The sequence below is a fragment of the Saimiri boliviensis genome, chromosome 8 (genome assembly GCF_048565385.1).
Source record: "Saimiri boliviensis isolate mSaiBol1 chromosome 8, mSaiBol1.pri, whole genome shotgun sequence".
Classification (NCBI taxonomy): Eukaryota; Metazoa; Chordata; class Mammalia; order Primates; family Cebidae; genus Saimiri; species Saimiri boliviensis.
The window spans coordinates 32,346,371-32,370,659 of NC_133456.1; the positions used below are offsets into that span (position 1 = coordinate 32,346,371).

The 24,289-nt window shown below is 41.7% G+C and overlaps 1 protein-coding gene across 1 annotated transcript in view; it reads right to left on the reverse strand.

Annotated features, from left to right (window-relative positions):
• Positions 1 to 19,197, reverse strand: part of UPK1B (uroplakin 1B) — a 28,985-nt gene extending 9,788 nt beyond the window's left edge. Inside the window, exons 1-5 of the mRNA XM_003935423.3 lie at positions 19,043 to 19,197; positions 6,942 to 7,029; positions 5,785 to 5,985; positions 3,440 to 3,514; positions 2,656 to 2,778 (exon numbers count right to left, since the gene is read on the reverse strand). Coding sequence (XP_003935472.1) covers positions 2,656 to 2,778; positions 3,440 to 3,514; positions 5,785 to 5,985; positions 6,942 to 7,010 — 468 coding nt within the window. The 5' untranslated portion in view covers positions 7,011 to 7,029; positions 19,043 to 19,197. The remainder of the gene's footprint in view (positions 1 to 2,655; positions 2,779 to 3,439; positions 3,515 to 5,784; positions 5,986 to 6,941; positions 7,030 to 19,042) is intronic.
• Positions 19,198 to 24,289: the final 5,092 nt, after the last annotated feature.

Here is a 24,289-nt window from a genome sequence, read left to right on the forward strand (position 1 = left end):
AATGTGAGAGAGGAATAATTATTCTGATATATGAGCAAATTGAGAATCATAAAATTAAAAATTTTAGTGGTGAAGTTATGAGTAATTGTTTTTGTTTTGCTTTTTAATATATTTAAACATTTTTTAGAGTAATTAGGTATTATTTTTATGGTGAGAGAAAATAAATTAAAAAAAAAAACCTGGTAACATACAGCTATGTCTCCACATTCAGAAGGGAGATCAGTTAATACAGACCCTTACACTCTGGATAGAATTGAGAATAGAGGACAAAACACAATTCATATAGCTTTCCTTCTTTATTATAAATTCTGCTAAAATCCTTCAAAAGGGAGGAATTTAAAACTATGGGTATCTTGGAACTTTCAGAATGAATGTATTCAAGTAAACTTGATGATAAATCAACCATCTTTAAAGGATGTACAGTTTTGTCACTATATTATTGGAAATATCTAACCAAGGAAAATAACCATTCTGCATTCTGGGAAAAAACGGTTAAGTCTAAGGCAGGCTTATTTCAAACTAGGATTAAGTGGGGACAGAGAAGATTTAAGGATCCAGAATTGAGCTTCATAGCACTCCAACCTTCAGATTTGGGAAAAGGGTGACAATCCAGCAGAGGAGACTAAGTGGGAGTGGCCAGTGAGACAAATGCTGATGAGATGTCAAAGAAGATGAGGAGAGAAGCTTGGCTATTGGATTTGGCAGGATGGAGGTAATTGGTAATTATGAGCAGGGTTGTTTTTGTTGAGTGGTGGTGCCAGAGGCTAACTGTGGTGGAAGAAAGCAGATGAGTGAGATGAAAATGGAGACCACAAGTGCAGGAGTCTCTTCTGAGATTTGCTGTGAAATAAAACAAAACAGTAGCAGAACAGAATAGTGGGTGAATGTTGGACAAGGGAGTCATTTTATAAGACGGACAATTTAAGGTGTCCATGTAGGCTGATGTAAGGGAGAAACTGATGAGGTAGATCAGAGTGGGGAAGACCACTGAGGCAAAGGAGACAGAATGTAGAACAGAAGAAAAGGAGCTGGACATGGGACAGCCCGTGTGTCATAACGAGAGAGAAGGCAAAGTGCACAGGTGTAAGTCAATGTCGATTTGGTGGTAGAAAGATGAGGTGGTTCTTGTCTAATTGCTTCTGTATTCTTAATAACATATGAGGTCAGATCATGAGCTGAGAAGGAGAGTGGGTCACGGGGAGACGTGGCAGGCAAGAAGGAAGGGAAGAACATGTGAATAGCGACAAGTGAGTTTTCTGAGAAAATATCCTAGGAAATACTGTGTGCCTATTTGAGCTCTGGGGTCACAGATTTAAATTATCATGGTTGTGTGACTTTTCTCAGCAATGTTTAGCTCTTAGAGTACTATAAACGAAAAGTGAGCAAAAGGCTGTATTCTGCAGTGGGTTTGGTTAGGGAAGAGCGACCAACACAGAAGGGTAAGGAAGGAATGACCATGGGGCTGGACCTAAATATGGGTTAGGCAAAGAGGAAAGAGAAAACATGAAAGGGGTGATAGAAAGTTAAAAAGTGGGAAAGTTAAGAAGTTAACTGGAGGTCCTAATGGGGTAAAATTATTAGAATTGAGCTACTAGAATTGATGAAAGAAATGATAGAAATTAGTGGTCAGAGAGTGGAATGTTCTTAGTGGCACAATCATGAGTGATGGCATGCTGGCTATGGTCATGGAAGCAGGTGGAGGTGGGTGGAAGACAAAACCTCCATCCTGGGGTAGGAGAAGGAATTGTGAGGCCAGATGTTGCTGAGTCATCCATGTGGCTGCTGAAGTCTTTAGGTGGGATGTCAGGAGTATGACTGAAGAGGTCGAAGTGAGTGAGATAGTGAAATCCCTAATGAAGGAGAACAGTTGGGGGTAGAGAGGCTGGTAAGTAATGACAAGGAGGGATAAGGGGTGATGTAGATTGAGGAAGCAAATCATATGGTAGTCAAGAGGAGCAAGAAGGACATCTAGCCAATTTCCAGTCCTATGGTACATGGATATGGGAGGAAAATGAAGGGCAGGCAGTATTCCTAGAAGATAGCCAAGTTTCCAATGAAGCAAGAAACAGGGAGTAAAGAGAGAGTTCATAGAAGGAATGGAGGCTATAAGGGAGTTTGCTGATGACTGTAAGAAGTTGATGGTGGGGTGGGGAGTGGGAGCAGGGGCCAGTGAGAAAGCTGGGTCAGACTGGTAGTTATGTAGAAGATAACAATCTGTGTACAGAGGGCAATGTGGGGGTGATGACGGATATTCTGGAAGACTTGGACTTTTGATGGCATTTGAGATAAACATGGATGTAAATTATGATTGCCAGTTGGAGAAAATTGGGTGTCCAAATCAAGTCACAGTGCCTGGTGTTTGGCAAGACTAGCTCACAGGAGTTGTGAAGAGGTACCAAAAAGGTAAACAGGCAGTAATTACCACTCGAGTTCACTGTGGGACAGGGAAAATATTTTTCTTTTAATGTAAATGATACCTGAGTTCTAAGGCACAGAGTATATGATTAATCTAAATTTCTTGACAAAATCATCCCAACAAATGTAAGCTAATCATCATGGCTTGAAATAAAATATAGGGTCCCACTGAGTCATGAGTATGACATCCACTCCCACCAGTAAATAAAAGTGGCATCTCCCCAAGACTGCAGGTCTTACCTGGAGCATGAACCTGTCCCAGGTTTTGGTGACTCCATTGTTTTTCCACTGGTCATCATTGTTTGGAGGGCTGTTGTTTTGATACCTCTCTAGCATCTGCTTCAGGAAGAGGTTGGGTGTGAACTACGGTAGGAAGAGGCCACACAAGAGGGAGAGTTAGCACACTAATTTCCAAGAAGGGGAAAATATTTTTGTCTTTCTGTTCCTGGGGACACTGAACATTCTCTCCTGGAGCAAAACTATACTCAGAGGCATGAAGTACAGCTGGCTCAGATTGGCATAAGTCCCCATGCAGAGAAGAGACTCCCATCTTAAAAGAAATCAGTATGAGGCCAGGAGAACAGATATTGTAGGGTGGCTTAGGCTAGGGAAACAGAATGGGAGAGAAAGATGTAAAATTGAGAGCAAGTCTTAGCTGAGGTAGAACAGAGATCTTCCCATTGGAAGGCCTATGGCCATGGCAGAGTGGTGAAACCCACAGGGGATTATAAACCTGGGCCCTGGGAGTCAGGCCATCCGGGTTCAAAATTCTTGCTCTTTCAGTTATCAGCTATGTGACTTTAGACGAGTCACTTTACCTTTCTGTTTCATATTTTTCCTTTGTAAAATGACAAGAGTGATAATGCCTATTTCATAGATTTATGAGGATTAAGTAAAATTATATATGTATTATTACTGTGCATATTGGCTTGCCTGGCATGTAGTAAGGGGTTAGTTAATACATGTTGGTTATTATAATAATGATAATTCATGTTAGCGTTTTGCTTTTTGAGGTTGTACTTACAAAGTCTCGTTGTGTTGCTGCTGTGATACAAGATGCCACTTCAAAGGCATATACTATAAACATCAGAATGAAATACTGGAAGGGAAACAAATGAGATAAAAGAATTACATTTACCCCCCAAGAGCAACTTGCCGAAGTAATTATGATTTTTCAGCAAATTCATGTGAGTATAATCATCTAATCATTCATGTAGTTATTCAACAAACCCTCATTGATCAGTGGCTTGGATTGGGGCTTGGTGCTAGTCAGCTCAATTCTCTCCTTTTCTCCAGAGAACAAATAGCCACTGAATACAGAGCTTCCTCAGTCCAGTATCCAGAGTTTCTGTTTTAACTGGGAAAAACAAGTGTAAGAGAACAAACTGTTGTGTATGTGTGCATACATGCACGTGTGAGTACGTGCATACATGCATGTGCCTGCTCGTGCCTGACAAGAGAGTCAGTGAATCACATACAATATAAGGCCTCATAAATCTCCTTCAATTTTGGGATTTTTGAGACATTTTTCTTTCCAATTTGCTGAAAATTTAGAATCACAGAGTTTAGAAAAAGATGAACTGGATCATGCTGAACATCTAGGGTCCTTCCTAACAAGCCTCCAACCTTACCAGAGAGGAGCAGGCAGCCTCCAGGTGCACCGTGATTTTCTGGTGTTCTCCTTTCACATGTGCCCACACTTGAAGTACACTGGCTCGGATGAATGAAATGGCACTTGCTGTGTGTGGTAGTGGTGGTGTGTGTACATGTGCGTGGGCACATGGGTGCATGTGCACGTGATGCCTCCACATGACACTGCCCCTATTTCTGGCTGGAAAATATCTGAACAGCAAATGACCTCTGAGTCTGGGATTGGGACTGTTTGCAAGAGTTCCATCCTTGCCTTCCTCAGCCTTGCACACACTCTTGGGATATGGGGCACTGTGGTCAGTGTCAGCAGGGCAGGCAAGGAAAACTGTCCTCTTTTTGGGTATGGGAGGCTCTCCAAGCAGGACCCTCTGCCGCCCTCACCACCCAGCCCAGAATAAAGCTCTAGCTACAGAGTCAACAGCAGGAGCACCTTCAGAGGCCTCAGAACATTTTTTCCCTGTATTAGCTGCTGCCTTTCTCCTTGTCAATAGCTTTGCTGGCTCCTCATAAAGACATTCCAGAAAGGAGGCACGCAGTGAGGTGTTTCTTCCTTTAGCCCCTTGGCCTCCCCAGCTCAGTTTTCCTGGCTGTCAGGCACACACATGGCTGGCCCAAAGGGAGGCTGGAATGCACGTGAATTTGTCTTTAGGAACACCTGTTTTTCCTCTCCCTTTTTCCTGTATTCCTTTCCCCACCCACCAAAAATGGGTACCTTTGCCCTGGCACTAACTCGCACTAAGGAACCAGAGAATGCAAATGTCCTGTATTTCCTTGGTACCAGGACAATGGTTAGTTTAAAAGAAGAGCCAACTAACAAGCACCTTACATTGCTAGACTCATTCTATAAAGAAGGTACTAAGGTCCTGCAGCATTAGAATAAAAGGATTATTTCAGGGGTAGGGGATTGGAGGTATGTTCCATCATAGTGTGAAACTGCTGCCCTGAGTATGGAAGCAGAGAGTAGGGGTCCAGGCCTAACACTGAGGTTTCTCAGCTCTGCTACCTGCAAATTTGCTTTCATCTGCAAAGTCAGGGCATGGTCTTGCTGTCTGTGGTTTGGGGCAGAAGCCTCTCCATGGTGCACAGAGTTAAAGTCCCCACAGGCGGGTACGAGCTGAAGGTTAACAGCTCGTGTGCTTATCAAGCTACAGTGGTGCTTATCAAGGTTTTCTGGGGTCCCTGAAAAGCAGGTTGGATGATAATGTGGGGAGTGTAGGCTGTGATACACAATCATCAGCCTTGAGCTCAAAAATCTTTGAAAGCTTATACTTTCTTTTAAAAATGTATACATATTTTGTATTTTATATCCTAATATATTAATGTCTAATTAATATCAAAATGTTTTAATCAACTTATTGTCAGGAGAAAAAAATCTAATGAATGAATTCTCACTGTGTCTCTCCTTTGGCCTATATAGCTCCTAGTTGTACCTATTGGGTGCATGTAGACACCAGCTGTAGAGGCACAGTATGGAAAATACTCATCAGGTCACCCCCAGGTGTCTCCCTTTTGGCTTCTCTGTACTGGAGCCTTCTGGACTTGCAACAGTGGAGGGCATCTTTGCCTCCACGTGGACAATTTCACTGCAGGGAAAGTCTTCCCCTCCTCACCTGGTACTTCCTGCTCTCCCACAGAAAGCCAAAGCATTGCTCAGTGAAGAAGAAAGAGTCCATTAAAACAGGCTCAGGGAGACAACTCCAGAGAATTTTGAGGTCTTACCGCCAGAAGAATTTTCCTGCTGGACTTCATGATGCCTACAATGCCTAGAATGGACAGGCAGAAGAGGCAGATGCCCACAAATATGCCAATCCAGGCAGCCCCATAGATGTCATCGTTGTCGGTGGCTTCAAGCAGTGGGTAGAGGCTTTGTTGGTCAGATACAAAGAAGATGCACTCTGCGGTCAGGGCAATGCCACAACACTGAGGGCAAATGAAGGGTGGGATCCATCAGGAGTGCAGCTTTGGGAAAGGGGGCGGAGGGAAGGTAAGACAGACTAGTTCCCTTTCCTGCACAGGTTTTATGCAACTAATCTAAACTCCCCATGGCTAGGAAATGAAACAGCTACTTCCATCTTGGTAACTGGTTGCATACATCTCTTCACATGTTATTCTGTCTATTTAGTAACAGACTCACACAATTTCAGAACATCCACAATGTTCTTGGGGCATGAATCACTCAAACAATGCCTCCTTAAGTGAGGATAACCTCCCCTGGCCCTCACATCATGGCCCACATTTCTGAGTTGTGGTATTTGAGCTGGTCCTGGTCATATTTATCACTGACAGCTGGGAGGAACCTTGCTGCTTATCTTTGCCAACACCCACATCTTATAGATGAGGAATCTCGGCCTTGAAAGGTGACGGCCAGAGTCATATGGGGAGTCAGAGGGAGAGCTGGGCCATGAGCTCTTGACTCCAAAACAAGTGTTCTCCCATGTCACCAGGCCCACACAGTGTGGCCTCTGTATTGTTCTTGCACCTTGGTACTGACCTCTATATGAGGAGAACAAGATGATGCAAACATCTGCCCCCAACAACCTTACAGCAGAGTCCTGTGGAAATCAAACCAAGGTGATGTAGAAAAGAAACGCTGAAGTGTGTACGTAGTCAGAGTGTTTAGACACTGACTATGGTTGACATGAGTCCATTTAGATACTTATATTTTAAAGCTTGGAGGGAAATACCTATCTTTTCAACCATGATCTTTTGAAATATAGTTAAATTCTAGCTAGCATATTTACTAACACATTTCTTAAAGCAAAAATACAGGAAACCAGTAATTATAGCATTATTTTCCTTTAAACTCTTACTTTTGATTAATCTAGAGTTATGATTACAAGAAGAGCAGAATTTCCTGAAAAATAATCACAACTTACACCAATAATCACATTTCCAAAAATCAGCAGGCCCTGGAAGCAACGATAGCTGGAGTCGTCTTTGGCCATCTTCAGGATTTCCTGCCAGCTGAAGGCACAGTGGAAAGCATTACCAAGTAACTGCTACAGTTTCCGTAACATGACTAAACCATGCCATTGCGTATTGCCTCCTTGTTCCCAAAGCAGCCAAACCGAAGCCATATAATCTTTTAGCAATGAAGAACATTTGATTATTGAGCTTAGTAATCACATAACTTTCATAAAGAAGGAAAAACATATAGCCTTCCAGGGCCTGGTCAGTGCCTTTCAGGAGTTCTTTTCAGGCAAGGAGTGTGAAGAATGCATCTTTTTGACTGGTGGACTGAGCCCCACAAGGTGGAGGGCACAATGAGCAGAGCTGAGGTGGTGACTGGGCAGGGCCAAAGCACTCTAGGGTCCCAGGTGTAACCTGCATTGCCCTTGGCCATGGCAAATGGAAACCCAAAGGGTAAACTCATGGCCAGAGTTAGCGGTTGGTTCCCATGTGGACTGTAGGATGCTGTTAAAAACTATTATTTTCTGAAAAAAAATTTTTTTTTGAGACCGAGTTTTACTCTTGTTGCTGAAGACAGAGTGCAATGGTGTGATCTTGGCTCCCTGCAACCTCTGCCTCCCGGGCTCAAGTGATTCTCCTGCCTCAGCCTCTTGAGTAGCTGGGATTACAGGCACGTGCCACCACGCCCCACTCGTTTTTTTGGTAGAAACAGGGTTTCACCATGTTACCCAGGCCAGTCTCAAACTCCTGACCTCAGATGATTTGCCTGCCTTGGCCTCCCAAAGTGCTGTGATTATAGGCGTGAGCCACCGTGCACGGCCTATTTTCTGCATATTTTATTATCTCCAAAGAAATAGTTGGCAAATGAAAGAGTGCCCTATTGTATATGAGGGGAAGTGAAGAGAAAACAGGGACCAGCATTTACTTCCTTCTGCCAGGTGTGTGCCATTCTATCAGGTGCTTTGCCTGCACGCATCTGATTCTCATAACCCAATTAGGTAGAAAAAGAAGACAGGTGAGGAGACTCCATTTTGCAGATGAGGAAACTAAAGCTTAAATTGGTAAATTAGGTTCCCTGGGGTCACGAAACCAGTATGTGGCGGAGCTAGGCTAGTGACTTTGGTGTGTGTGACTTCAGAGTCCCCGAGGTTCACCACAGCCCGGACTGACTCCCAGAAACTATTTATAAACTTTGGTGCCATACACAGCTGACCATGGGTTTTTCACCTCCCTGAGGATTTTCTGGAAGGAACACAAAGGTAAGAGTGTGGGTCAATCATTTGGGCTTCTGCACTTGAAGCACCTTGAGAAAAGCCATTTATATCTCTCAGCATGTAATTAATTCATGGATTCCTGCTGTAAATAAAAATGTATTAAATGGTTCAATATGTGTTTTGAGGCATACAAAGATATGTAAGGGAGATTATTGTAGTCTAGGGTTTTTTGTGTTAGTAGGGAAACTAAGATGCGTTCCCACATAAATACTACATGTAACAAGACTAAATACTGTGGGAGTCCTGAGGCGGGAAGACGTAAGCCTTGCAGGATGTGTATGGTTTGGTAAATAGAGTAGAGGAGGATATGTGTGGGAGTGAGGTGGGGGCGGCTGACATTCCAGGTAAAGAGAACGGGAAGTTAGGGAGTAGAGACAGAGGAGCAAGGTGCCCACAAGATAGCAAACCAGCCAATTTGGCCAAGTCCTAGTTTTGTAGGGTAGCAGTGGGAGGCAAACCTGTTTGTCTTAAGCCTTGCTAAATTTTAGCCTTGTTGTTACACTGTAAGTATTAGCAACCTTTCAAGTAAGTTTAGACATCTCTAAATAGTTTCCCTTTCCTGTTTACCTGGGTAGCTGTGACAATTTGAGTTAAAATTTATGAGCATTTTTGGCTCAATTTGGCACACAGTGGGTACTCTATCCATGTTTGCTGGAGAAATGGAAGAATCTGGGCCATTGTTACGAGATCTCTGTGTAGTTTCTGCTTAGAAATGCCATTCATTTCTTTCTGCTTAGCAATTTCATTCATTCTTTCCAGTTATTGTTGCGTGTTATACTGCACAAACTTCCCCACGGGGGAGCCTTACTCATGTGGCTGGTTGAGTCACACTGTAAAGTTCATTGCTGGTATGTACAGACATTATTCCTGACCAGTTAGGTTAGTATCTAAACTTGGGACAAAAGTAAATAGACTGTGAAAGGTAGAAGTTCAGATAACAGAAGCATAGAGAGGAAAGGGCAGGAATCAGTAGAGACCAAAATCAGCACCAATGTCAACTAGTACTGACTATGTACCATGTGAAAGAACACAATTTCTTCTTTCAAGGGGTTTAAAGTGCGATTATAGCATGGATTCAAAGCAAAAATCACTATGCACATCAAGGGGAAAAGGAGGGCTGTGGAGAAGGACAGAGCACTGAGGGGCTTTACTGGTCCAGAAAGGAGCTGCAGGGGCCCTGATCAAGGGAGGCGGCCTGGGTGACCCAGTTATGCCCCATGACGTACACTTTTCCAGAGATGACTCTGCCACACAGAGTTTAGACAAAGGGGAAAGAGCAAATGAATATTCTGTGGGAGAATTGCAGGAGTCAGAATTAGGGTGGAAAATGCAGGTAACAGTGGGAGAAAAGAAGGAAGGGAGGTAGAAACTTGTTCTGAGCAAAGAGAAAAGCATAAATTGAAGAAACTTCGGCAAGGACATGATGGAAAACGCCAGGCAGGCAGCCCAGCAGTGGTTGGGATTTTGGAAGGTGGGGATCTATCAGTGGGCAAGATATTCTGAATTTGCTGGCACTAAAATGTTCTCCTTTTTCACTATACATTCTCTTCTTCTCCCTTAGAGCCTTTGGCATCAATGGCCTATGATAATTTAGACACTCCTGTCTTCCAAGATAGGGAAATAGTGATGAAAACTGACATTTATTGGGCACTTAACAATGCTCTCGGCACTGTGTTAGGCATTTGATGTTCATCCACAGACCTGAGAGATGGGTATTTCAATTCTGCATTTCCTATTGCTGCTGTAACAAATTTCCATGAACTTTGTGGTTTAAAACAGCAGAAATGTATCTTACAGTTCTGGAGGGCAGAAGTCTAAAATGAGTCTCATGGGGCTAAAATCAGGACTGTGTTTCTTCTGCAGGGTCTAGGGGGAGAATCTGTTTTCTTGCCATTGTTTGTATAAAGAAAAGGGGCCGGATGCAGTGATTCATACCTGTAATCCAAGCCCTTTGGGAGGCTGAGGCGGGTGGGTCTCTTGAGGTCAGGAGTTGAGACCAGCCGGGCCAGCATGGTGAAACCCTGACTCTACTAAAAATATAAAAATTAGCCGGGCATGGTGGCAGGCACCTGTAATCCCAGCTGCTTGGGAGGCTGAAGTAGGAGAATCGTTTTAACCCAAGAGGTAGAGGCTGCGGTGAGCTATGATTGGGCCACTGTACTCCAGCCTGGGTGACAGCAAAAACTCTGTCTCAAAAAAAAAAAAAAAAAGAAAAGAAAAAAAGAAAAAAAAGCAAGCTTGCCCAAGGCCACATTGCTAAAAAGTGCAGAAGCTGAGATTGAAACACAAGTCTGCCTGGCCCCAGACTGTTTACTAAACACTCTACAGTTTATAAAGTCCTGGTACATAGCAAATGCTTTCAGTAGAAATAGAAACACCTGGAGCAGAGAGAACAGATACATTTCCCTGCTCGGGAGACTCTTTGCAAAGGTCAGAAACACTAGGCCTTCACTCACATCTCCAGCTTCTTGTCTCTTTAGCCCCTTGACGGGACACTCATATTTGCATATTTCCCCCAAACCCAGTGCTGCACCCACATGCTTTTCCAGAAAACCTGTTTAGATGTATCAAAAATCTGCAGCTCTCCCACCCACCTCTAAGACCAGAATTCTTAGAAGTAAAAGGTGCAATGTGCAAGTCAATGAGAGGTTAGCATTTCATAGCTTCTACTTGGCCACTTGTATTTTAGATAAGGTTGGTGTCTAGAGGACCTAAAACATTTGCTGCATTTCCCAAATGGCCACAAATGTCAAGAGAGAGCCAAGTGCAGGCTTCCAGTGGCTCACAGCATAGTCTAATGTCTGTAGTATAACGGTGACCACATGGGACTTGGCATCAGAATGCCAGAGTTCAAGTCTCAGCCTCGTGCTGTCATTATCATTACTGTGTAAAGTTGGACAATGTTCTCCTTACTGTCTACTTCCTTATTTATCAAATAAGTGGACTACAACTTGTTTGATGGGGTTGCTGTGATCACTAAATGACATAAAAGATGGCAAGGTAATAGGTAAGCACTAAGATTGTTTACATATGTAAGAAACTATCAATTATACTCAGAGGATATTTACGAAGGACAGGGTGTTGGGTTACGGTTTTGTTTTATGCATCAGTGACCCCAGGGCATAGAAAGGGAGGTTTTAACAGCCAAGGGCTTGGATCGAGGAGAAGCAGCCTTGTTCTTCCTTCCCTCTGTTCACTGCATAAGGGACCTGGAGGCCTTACAAGAAGATACCCATTTGTACTTATTTATATTTTCCATAGAAGAATTCATGAGAAAAAAGGAAAAACACTTCCTAGTTGTGCTTGGGTGCGGCCAGAGTCAGGTACCAAGCCGCACATCCACATGGGAGGGGCCCGCCTTGCATGCCATTAGCATTCTTGAACGGTTAACACTCGCCATCGGGCCTCATCCCTCTGGCTTTGGTCAGCTCTGAGGCCTCTGCCCCAGACTGTGAGGTGATATGGAGATGGCCCCTGAGGTTGTCGTTGTGCTGGGACCACTTTCTCCCTGACACAGACACTCAGAGAGGATTCTGCTCTGCTGCGTTTTTGCATTATTTCTTCCCATTACCAACCTGTGAAGGGCATCCTGCACTTTACTGCAAAAGTCTCTAAAATAGGAGGAGGCATTTGTGACCCTGTTTTATTTGTCTTTCTAGGTCCAAAGTGGCATAGTACCTTGTGGCATAGTAGGTGCACTCAATTATTTTGCTAAATAAAAGGACAAAGTAAAGAAATAAATGTTTATTTGAATAAATGAGTGTGCAAATTAGCGATTTTCCTTGAGCTTTGTTGAAGAGCAGGTTAGAGAATATGGTGAAGTGGAATGAATATGGGCTTTGGATAGACCTGGGTTTGAATCTTAGCTCTACCACTTACTAGTTTTGTGACCCCTGGAAGTTACTTAATCTTGTTGAGCTTTATCTTCAAATGAGTATAGGGAATACCTAACTTCAAGGGTTACTATGAAAATTAAATGAGAATATATGTGAAGTTTTCATGCAATATTAGTTACCCAATTAATTTTGTTTAGTTTTGTCTTATAAAGCAGACAGACTAGAGCTCATAGCCCAGTGATTGGTGAAGGTACCTAAAACCAGTGTTTTGTTTTATTTTGGTATAGAACAACATTTTCAAAGGAAATAGGGAAATAGGATTTTAATAGGGAACTCTAATACATGAAATCAGATCAGAATGGTACTTCTCTGGCTGAAACAAGAGTAGGAATCCTGGGCTCACAGAGCATCTTCTCACCAGCTCTAAACCTCCTAAACACATAGCTAACCCCAGAATAACTGGAAACTACTATTCTAGAACTAAGGGAAAAGAAAGAAATAAGCAAATTACTGAGTTCAATCAGCAGTTACCCAAGAAGTAAGAGGACACTCAAGAGTGAAGTTGAAGAACTCTGGTCACAACGTGTAAGCTGACGTTACAAAGTCTGTGTCAAAGACTTGCCCCTGCCCCCCAATTCAATGCAAGACTTCTAGAAAAGTCCTGGAAAATTGAGATAAGTGAGTTTACTTTCATAATACATTAGCTGGATCAATCTTTAGGAAGAGCTGCATTCCTGGCACACTTAGAGGAAAGGCGATATAATTTCTACAAAAGAGAAAGATCAGGCCTGGCTGATACAGGTTCTTTGAAGACTAATAAATGCCTGTGCATAGGGGGAGACTAATGCACTTTTTTAGGTTAAAAAGGAAAAGCTTTGACAAAGTTCCATGCTAATGGATATTAAAAAAAAAAAGACAATATGAATTAATTGACCTTTCCAGAAAGGACAGGCACAGAGAAAGAACAAAAGGGAAGGACAAATGATGACTCCTCTACACACAGAATATAAACTGTGGTGTTCTCTAGGGCCTGGTAGTACTTTTGCCTGTGTTAATAACTTCTTGAGTTTTGTCTCTGACTGCCTGATAAAGAAATATTTTAATGATCACCTTGTGCTGGTTAATTTGGTGTGTCAACTTGGCTGGGAGAGGTGTTCAGTTGTTTGGTCAGATATCAGTCTAGATGTTGCTGTGGAGATATTCTTTAGATGCGATTAATATTTAAATCAGTAGACTGAGTAAAGCAGATTATCCTCCATAATGTGGCTGGCTTCCTCCTATCAGCTGAAAAGCTTAAGAGAGATGATGCTTCCTGAAGAGGCAGCATTTCTGCCCTAAGATGACTGTAACATAGAAACTCTGTCTAGGTTTTCAGTATGCAGATTTAGATTTAAGACTGTAACATCAACTCTTCCCCAAATTTTAGGTTGCCTACCTGCTGTATAGATTTTGGACTTGTCAGCCCTGACAATCAAATAGGCTAATTCCTTACAATTAATCTCTCTCTCTCTCTCTCTCTCTCTGTCTCTCTCTCTCTCTCAACAGAGTATTTGTCTGTCACCCAGGTAGTACAGTGGTACAATCATGGCTCTCTGCAGCCTTGACTATCTAGGCTCAAGTGATCCTCCTGCTTCAGCCTCCCAAGTAGCTAGGGCCACAGGTGCATGCCACAATATCTGGCTAATTTTTAAATTTTTGTAGAGAAGGGATTTCATCATGTTGCCCAGGCTTGTCTTGAACCCCTGTCTTCAAGTCTTGACCTTCCAAAGTGTTGGGATTGTAAGTGTGAACCACCGTACCTTGCTTCTTTGTCTCTTTATGTATCTCCTTTTGGTTCTATTTCTGTGAGAACCCCGAGTAACACACCATCCAATTGGGATTGATGTATATTTTTGATAGAAGAACCTATGATCATTTTCTGGTGTCTCCTGATACCGTTTTACCAATTCCAACTGCCGGCCCCTAACTTCTGGATCAGATGAATTAAACATTTTCTGTTTCTATTCCACACAGTGCTTCATGGTGAACTTTCTAAAGCAGAGGTTCTCAAATGATCCTCCAAAGCACAGATTAGATGTTCCATTTACTGGGACATGTTTTGATGCCGGTATTAAACTATTCCAGTCAGTTCCTAATTTGAGGAAAAATTACTATCAAAATTTGTCATTTTATTTTCCTCTTATACATTTTTCTTAAATCATGGATGCTGCTACCACCTGTCTATGTTAGAATCTAGTTTTTGGTATGAATTTAGGCCAAAATGATCTACTTACTTATTTTAAATTTAGTAGACCAATTTTTTTCTGGTATTCCACAAAGATGAACATGGCTTCCAAGTGCCAGCCACTTAGCCAATCTTGAGATCCACTGTCCTAAAACACTGCTCTGAATTTATATCTCCCCCACTGCTTAAAACCCTTCAAAGGTTCCCTGTAGCCTCAATTTAAAGGAAAGCCCTAGGTTGTTCCCTCTGTACTCACGAGCGCAGCCACCAGCTCCTTCTTACTTCCTATTGCCAGGTGCATCACTGGTCTACCCTTTCTCTGTTGCTGACCAATTTCTTTCAATCCAGATTTGCTTCTGTTCCATTCTGACAGACCAGTCTGTAGTATTTGGCCAGACCCAACTATCTTATTCTCCTTTCAGCCAGTGGAAGAGTGGTTGGACCACCTAAGAGATGAAGTACAAACTTCTCAGCTTGTATTCAAGGCAGTACCCATCCAGGTTCCAAACCGCCTGCCTGCCATTTTCCACTGCCCCCCGTGGTGTCCTGGTCATGCTACCGTGCTGTCCTTAGAGCCTCCCTGTCTTTGGAATCCCTTCTCCCATTTCTGCCTTCTGAACTCTTTACCATCTTCCAAAGCCCAACTGAGAAATCTCTTCTCTCCTCAGGTTGCCTTACTCAGAATTATCCTTCCTCCCCTATATCTCTCTCTCTGCCTTTAGCAAACAGCTCTTTAGGGAAGCTCAAACCACGGTGGATATGTGTGTATGGCTTTTCTTTCCTACTAGCCTCTGCCATAGCAATACAGTCTGGTATGTTGTTGCTTCTTTCCTTCATCCAAGTTTGTTTAATAAGATATTCGGAAGCCACAAAAAAATGGATTGCTGTGCATCAGAAAAGCCAATTTGACAAAGAATTGCATTAAAAAGAAAAATTATAAACTTTTAAATTAATTGATGGATGTCACAACTAGAAGACAATGGCTACATTTTTAGCAGTTTATGTCTTAAAAAACATGTAATTTGGGAGAAATTAAAGTGTCTTTTATCCTAGGACAGTTATTGGCCAGGTGCCTGTTCATGGCATGATATATCAGTTCTGGGTGCAAACTTGGAGGCTTTGTGCAGGTGATGAATTTAAGGCTCACAGAGAGGAAGTGACTTGTTCACGATCATGATGTGTTATTAAAAGAGTTAAGATTCAAGTCCAGGTTTCCTAACTCTTAACCTAGTCTTGTGTTGGGTTTGTGACTAATCATTATTCTTTTTAAGGTAGGGAGATACACTTCCATTTGTGTCTCTTTAAATTAAGAGAAACTCTTGACCTCTCATCTGTGAGCCTACCCATGAGGCTTACTACAAGGTAAGCCAGAAAGGGAGCCACATAAGTGAAGCTGGCAGGGAAAAAGCCTTCTATCCTCTCCCTCCATTCAACAGCTTCTTCACTGTTCACCCTAACTTCTGAATGCTACAATTTGAGAATCACTCCTTTGTTCCTGATTAAAATGCAAGCTCATATAAAAGAGGCACATCAAGTCTTATGAGCCATCCATGTCCATGGCTCATTTATCAGCTTCCTTCTCTTAATGAATTTTCAAAGGGCAAAGGAAGACACCATGAGAAGGAAAGAGATACAAGGAGAGGGTAGAGCCTAAAATGACAAACCTCCTAACTTATGATTTGGGGGTTGAAGTCTGTCTCCGTGGCTAGATGACTTCTGATGATGAGATGTATCTTCCTTCCTGTCTTCTCTTTTAGCCCACTGTATGCAGAAGCTGTTTTAAATATGTGGTCTTCTGAACCGTCCCCATGTTATTCTAAAGCAATGCCTCCCTCAAATATATTGGATATCTTGTCTGGCAGGGGTGGAAAGGAAACAAATGGGATGAGATAAATTTTACAAGTGGAAAATGGTGGAAGGCAGAGGGCAAGGCAGCAGTTACCTGCGTTAGAGATGGAACTCCCCAGACTGAAAGTACGTAACTCACCTCAAAATATTTTCCACGAAAAGGAACAGCCCCTATGCTCCCACCCTGTGGGAAAATTGCCTCTTGGCCTAGCCCAATGATGATTTACTCAAATTGCTCAACACCCTGGGAGTTCCTTTGCTTTAAAGAGTGCAGATTTTTTGAAGGCTAGAATTATATTTCCTGTTTTTCCTTTCTTGTGCTTTCATTCAGTTTGTTTTCTTATAAAAAGTAATCATATCCATAGAGTTGATGTTTCTAGACACATTGAATAGGTCTAAAAACAATTGCTCACTAAACAAAACAATTTGCAAAGCAGAAGAAAAAGAAGTGAGACTCACCCAGTAAGCATGAGATCATTTTTTCAAGTTCATTGCCTCTTTTCCTCACCCAAGTTTGTTGCACCAGAGAACACACAAACCACACCTCAAACGCTAGTTCATGCTAGAGAAATTTGGATTAACAAAGGAAAAAAAAAAAAAGGAAAAATAGGAGAGGAAGGAATGAAGAAACACAATATGCTACTGCCTTAGCCCTGACCCTGAAACTCAGGACAAGAACAGACACTTGCTTGACTCAGAGTAAAGATGGGTGTGGAGACTGTAGGTCACAACAATTGCTGGTCTGCTTCAGCTTAAGGTAGGATGAGTCCCTGGAAATAACAAAAAGGGGAGCTTTCTCCCAGGGCCATCACCCATGGCTCACAGTGCCCATAAGATTTTCTTGCTTTAAAGCTCCAAACTTGTGTTGACTAATGCAGTACTTAGTAGCTGCATGGAGTTAATTTAAAGTCAAATGAATTCAATTCAATGAAAGTAAAAATTAGTTCCTCAGTTGCTCCGACCACATCTCGAGCACTCCCTATATACCTGTGGTCAGTGTCTATTGCCTGGAACATTTCTCTCATCACAGAGAGTTCTACTGGACAGCACTGTTCTTGATTCCTGGTGCTCCCAGTATGATGGGAGTCATCAACCCATTGGAAATCAGGGACTAGCTGTAAGCAACGGCTCAGGAGCACTCAGTTGCATGAGCGTCTCAGGTGTGGGTAACGCCAGAGAGATGCCCAGCTCCAGGGCAGAAGTACCATGGAGAATTCTGGGGGGAGGGGTTATGATGATGGTGCCCCCTCACCAATGTGGTTTCCGTCCCAGTTGGCGAATGGTAGCCCATCAAGTTTGTGGGCAGCCTGCATGGCTATCAGGCCCAAATTCCAGAGCATATTTCAAGGCTGACTAGTGTTTACTCTGGTTAAGAATGTAAGCAGGAGAAGTAAAAAAGAAGTTCTGAGATTTTTTTTTTCCCTTGATTAAATGATATCGCAGGTCACCTTTGGACCTAAAAACCTATGATTCTTCCCAGCAGTTAAAAAAATAGGTGGGTTGGTTTTAAAGACCATTTTATAGCAGAAAGCAAAACAATCCGTTGGAGCAGAAAGCAAAGTAAGAAATTTTTCTCCTCACTGAGACAGCTAATATAAAAAAGAAAACCCACTTCTTTATAAGGTCTGAAAACTATGTAACCTAAATTTTATTTATACTCAAAATACTTTGAGTATTTGCCCGTGTTACAGATGGAACGCCCCAGTCTGAAAGTATGCAACTCACCTCAAAATATTTTCCATGAAAAGGAATAGCCCCTGTGCACCCTACCCTATGGGTGCGTATACTATATGTACATATAGTTACATATACTATGTCTATAAAACCTAAGTGAGTTCTTTCCTGTTGTGCTGAGCAAGTCAGGGAAGAAATAGTCAAGAAACATTGTCCTTCATTAGAAGAAGACATTCAAGTAAACAAAACTTCTTTAAAATGTTATTTTATTTTTTAGAGACAGGATCTCACTATGTTGCCCAGCCTGGATTAGAACTCCTGATCCTGTGGCCTCAGCTTCCCAAATAGCTGGGACTACAGGCATGTGCCACTGTGACTGGATACAAATTCTTACACGTCTTAAAAGTCTTTAAAAACTATTTAGAAGTGGGGTTTTAGGTTTATAAACAAATGCAAACATAAAATAATACTAGCATTATTTAAAACTTAGGTTTGTATTTTGTACGAAAATGTCATTAGAACAAAAAACATCTTTGTGTCCTGCAGATCCTGATGGAGCAAAGACTTGGTAAAGAGTAAAAACAAATTATGTAAAAATTACATTGTGTAGATAAAGCTACTTTGTTGATTTACTTCAACTCACACATTTATTAAGCAGAAGTGTTTACAGAGAATACTGTGAGTAAATTGCCTCACACATTTCACTACCAGTTGGCAGGACCAAATGATTTCTGACAAGAAGACCAGGAAACTTTCTGCTAGTCTGAACAGATTATTAAGAAACAACACGAGCTATTTTGTTAAATTTTATATCGCTTTTCTGACTCCACAAGAAAATCGGGGGTCTACAAAGGTGTCTATGTGCGATTTAATCAGGAGATACAGGGTTTCTCGGGGTGCTTGGATTTTCTTCTTGGTCTTTCTGTGAGGACATCTAAGGTTGAAAGCAGGATGGCTGCCTACTATCTCCAGAAGTTTAATGAGAACAAGACTTCTATCAAAGGTTTTAAGAAAGCGATTCCAACGTTCAAAGTAAAAGAGAACAGGACAGTTACAATACTCTAAATTACAAAGAAAAAAATGACAGACTCTATGAATTGAGAATCTAACTTCTTCCCCTTTCCCTCCCAGACAGTTAGCTTCCCTCCCGGGAGGGCAACCCAACCCTCAAGCCCAGGGGCTTCCCTGCAGAGGGAAAGCAGGTTACTCACAGCGCCTCCTCTTTCTCTGCACACGGTGCGACCCACTTCGCAGTCTGCACCAGCCCCAGGTGCTTTTCTGCCCCCTTGCAATTCTTTGAACCTCCAGGACCAGGGAACGGTGGTCTGTGATTGGCAGGAGGCACCTAACATGGGCTGAGCTTGCCGCTGCCTGCCCTGCCTCGCGGAGGCGGGGGAGTAACCGGAGGCTGTCAGTAGATTTCTGCTGCATTGGAATGTGTGACTCTGACAGATGGAAGCACCTTCACAGCCTCACTCATCGCTTTCCTGGATCCCTCCTAGTTCTGGACTTTATTGGAATACAAACTCAGGGCTTTGGTTTTGATTTGATTTGATTTGTTTTTATTAGTGTGATTTGATCCTTAACTTCTGCTTTTGTGTGTTGAAGGCTTGTTAGTCCTGACCGCTCACAGCAATGCTGATATGTGCTTACCTGTGTAGGGCCGTGTCCGGTTTTAGCTTCTATAACTTGCATATGCCAAATTCATAGAGATAGTAATTGTCCAAGTAATGCTCATACTGTAGGTGACCCAAAGACTGATTAGGAGCAAGAGATGTGGAAAGAAACCGATTGGGAAAAATTCAGGCAAAGAGAGAGGGCTCAAGTAATTATCTGATGTCCAATTCCCCCCTCCCCTCTTCTTTCCTCCCTTTCCTTTCTCTTCCCTTCTTCTCTGCCTTCTGGAGCCATCATGTGTTATACATTGAACCCAGAGCATTATTTTAATGGCTGCATGACCTATCATTGTATGCATGCACCATACTTATTTAACCTGGGTTAGGAATAGGTAATGGCAGTAATGTTAGAATTTACTGAGTGCTTTAATCAAGAGACTTGGGAGTTCCTCAAGGATCAGCATCATCTCTGTCACAGGTTAAGTTGTTTAGGAGCAGACTTTGAGATGAAATTTAATGTGAAATGTATTTGTGAGGGAGTGCCCTGAGATTAACACCCATGGCAGGGAGAAGGAAGAAACAGGACTGGGCAGAGAAAGAAGTTGAGCTGCCATATAGGTGGGACAGTCTTAAGCAGCCCTTCTTGGAAACTCTGGAGAAAGATGGCCTGTCAGAGTAGCTCTGCCACCGGGCTCCTCCATGATCTGCCCTTCAATGTGGGTCGCGACTTGTGATATTTAACTGGGCAAAAAGATTTGGTTCTATATACACACTCAAACTTTTCAATCCTCACGAGATGTTCCTCTATCATCTTTGGGGCAAGGAGCCACTGCAATGTTCGTCTTCTCTTCATTCGCTAACCGATCCCTTACTTCAAAGGGACTTTCCTATGGCAAGGGAGGGAGTTACAGTGCAAACTGAGTGGTAAAGAGGCTGCCTCCCTACTGGAAGTTCGGCAAGTGGGTTATTTAATGCCTTTTGCTTTCTCTAGTGACCAATTTCAGGAAAAATACTTCTCAAAACATGATGTTGTCTAGAATATTTTAAATATATGCTAAAAGTCCCAGGTACTGCCAAATTTACTCTTCACAATATCCCTTTAAGGTATATACTATTATTCTCCCATATTACAGATGAGAGAACTGAAGCCTGAGGATGCTAACTGCCCACTGTTACACAGCATTTTGAAGGTAAGGACTGCAATCAGCCTGTCCTCACAGCATGCACCCTTACACTTTGAGTACAGTTACATGATCTGTATAACTTTTAAAATGGTATTAAAAATTAAAATCACAGATATGATTTTTTTCTATTAACTGCTCGATGAGGTTAATAGAGAGTAGCATATTGTTCCTGGGATATGTGAGAAGCCATCTTCTATAGTACTGGCTGGAGAGTAAGTCTGCCTGAGCGCTCAGGCTCCCTGTGGAGGAAAGCAGGTTACTGATCATGTCTAGCTTCTGTATTAAAAACACCTATGTAACAAACCTACACGTTCTGCACATGTACCCCAGAACTTAAAGCATAATAATAAAAAAAAGTTAATAAGAAAAAAAACCAGTTGAGTCAAACCTGCAAATGCTGTGCCTGAAGTGTTCAGGTCCACACAATTCTTTAGGGCCTCTAAAAATGACTTTTTCTCCAGTTGGTCTTGACAAATTTTTGGTGGGATTTCTTTGACAGCTTTCCTAAAGTGTGTATATTTTTAGGCTTTTGACCTTTAATGGGTCTTCTCTTTTCCACAGCTATTTTTTTTTCACTCAAAAATAATTGACATCCCCATATTTCCTTCAGCTCCTAGCGATGATAAATACTTAACTCAGTTAATATGTTTAGATTATGGCCACCACAAGATGACTTCTTAAAGTATGTCTCGACCTTTTCCAAGAAAGGGACATCCAAGCATTAGTAGACTCTTGCATTTGGAAAGAATTTTAGTTCATTTCAATAAGCATATATGGTTATTATATGGAATTATTGTATGTAATAACTATATACCAATAAAAAATCATTTAGCCCAAATTTTCACCCAATGAAGAAATCCCTCAGTGATATCTCTGATGTCCAATATTAAGGGGATACTCTATAAAATGTTGTGTTTATTGTAGAGATATTGTTGAAGATGTTATGTACAACCTTATATTTTGGGTCTAAAAGGTCCCACGGGCAAACATTGCTGGTCTCAGTGTCTGGAAGAATTACACTTTTCCTAAGCAACTGGCTTGTTTTATCTGTCTACACTTTAAACTTCAACCAAATTCAATCTTGCCTCCATTCTCACTACTCCATTGAAACTGCTTCTCTAGTTATAAGCAACCTCTACTTTGCCAAATTCAGTGTACATTTTTTCTTTGTTTTTATTTATTCTCACCCAGAAACAATAAATACAGTGGATTGCTCTATCCGTCTTATAATGCTTCCCTCTTCTGCTTTCCACAAGATCATATTCTCTTTGTGCCTCTCCTATATCTCTGGCTGTTCCTACTCATTCCCCACTGTTGTCTCTCCTTAGGCCTGACCAGTTATGTTAGAAGGTTCTAGGGCTTGGGTCCAGCTCTTAATTCTGAGTCTAGCTCTGAAACTGCATTTCTATCAGAAGGAGTTAGTCCCCAATACCTTCACTCATTTTCACTAGTTCCTGGTTAGTTCAAGAAGATAAACAACTCTGTCCGGATTTAAGGGTTATTGTGAAAATCGCAGGCTTTTGTCTTGTAAACACAGTGGTATTTCTCTGCTTTTACCCTGGAACCTTCTTTTTTTTTCCCTTGGCCACCAGTTTTTAAGGAATACTGAATTGGTTGTGGTTCTGAGAATTTTTAAGAGCATAAATCAGGCGGCCGGGCGCAGTGGCTCAAGCCTGTAATTCCAGCACTTTGGGAGGCCGAGGCGGGTGGATCACGAGGTCAAGAGATCGAGACCATCCTGGTCAACATGGTGAAACCCCGTCTCTACTAAAAATACAAAAAATTAGCTGGGCATGGTGGCGCGTGACTGTAATCTCAGCTACTCAGGAGGCTGAGGCAGGAGAATTGCCTGAACCCAGGAGGCGGAGGTTGTGGTGAGCTGAGATCGCACCATTGCACTCCAGCCTGGGTAACAAGAGTGAAACTCCGTCTCAAAAAAAAAAAAAAAAAAAAAAAAAAGAGCATAAGTCAGATTTTGTTGTTCCTCTACTTAAAACAGTTCAGTTCAGCTTTTGCACTCAGCAAGGGCCAAACTTCTTATTGGAGCTTACAAGTTGCCCATGTATTACTCTCCAAATTCCTTACGTACTGCTTTCACTCCATTTATGCTCCAACCACATGGCTTCTGCATTTGTGGTTCCATTTAATGGAAATCCGTTTCTCCTGGCTGTTCCCGGGCTGACTCCTTTGCTACTCTTCAGGTGCAGCTCGGCTCTCGCTTCCTCTGAGAAGCCTCTTCAGATTTCCCTACCTAAAATAACCCTGCCCTCTCCACTCCAATTACTTTCTCTCACATCACCTTGTTTTATTTCTTTCATAAACAAAATCAAAGTCTGGTGTTGTTCATTCATTGTCTTTCTTTCTCTGCTCTTGTTGGCTAACCCAAATTAGCATCGTTTCTAATGAATACAAAAATTTCTGATTTGGGAGGTTAAGGGTGAATTAGTTCTCCTCAGTCCTGGAAAAAAAATATTACATTAAGTTATGCTTGAGAAGAGCCAAAAGTGTGTGACCAAATTGCCAGTTATACGAAGGTATCTGCATTTATTAAAGTATTGCCTTAAATTATTCTCTGCTTTTAAAACAACATTCATCATATTATTCTGATAATTTGAGTGTTTATTTTAGAAAACAAAAATAATCTATACTTCCCTACCCAGTGATAAATACAGTGAATATTTTAGTGTAGAATCATCCATTTAGGAACTATTTGAGGGACTGCTATGTGTAGATACAGTTCTAGCATAAATAACATATACAACCCCCACCCCCCCAGGGTACTTCCCATCTTCTTTGCATTTCTCCCCATTTAATTATCCTGGTCATTTACAGTTTTCTAAAACAGTTATTCTTACTCAACAATATGGTGTGGACGTTTTCCTATGTGATGTTTTACAAAATGATTTTAAAGGATGTATTATATCCCACCACATGAATATGCTATTATGTGTTTAACTGAATCCCTGGGTGGAAAATTCAGGTTACTTTAAATTTTTCAATATTACAAATAATGCTGTCAACAATATTTTTGTACATAAATTTAAAGACATTTATTATTTCCTTAGAACAAATTCTTAGACTTCCTGATTAAAGGGCATGCTTGTTTTAAAGTTTCATTTATGCAGTCAAATTGTATTTCAGAGGGTTGTAAAATGTAAGTGTGTGCTCCCCTCAATAGTGGAAGTAAGTGCCCATTTCTCTCTACTTTTAGGTATGTTAGATACTATATTGAAAAAACAATGTCTACAAAATATATTTAATTAGTATCTAATTTTTGTTTTAATTTTTATTTCTTTGCCCATTTATATATTTCCTTTTTGTGGCTACATAGTAGGTATATATATTTTGGAGTATATGAGATGTTTTGGTATAGGCATGGAATGTGAAAGAAGCACATCATGGGAAATGGGATATTCATCCCCTCAAGCATTTATCCTTTGAGTTACAAACAATCCAATTACACTCTATTTTTTTTTTTTTCTGAGATGGAATCTCACTTTTGTTTCCTAGTTTGGAGTGCAGTGGTGCGACTTGGCTCACCACAACCTTTGCCTCCTGGGTTCAAGTGATTCTCCTGCCTCAGCATCCCAAGTAGCTGGAATTACAGGCATGTGCCATCAGGCCTGGCTAATTTTTTGTATTTTTAGCAGAGTCAGGG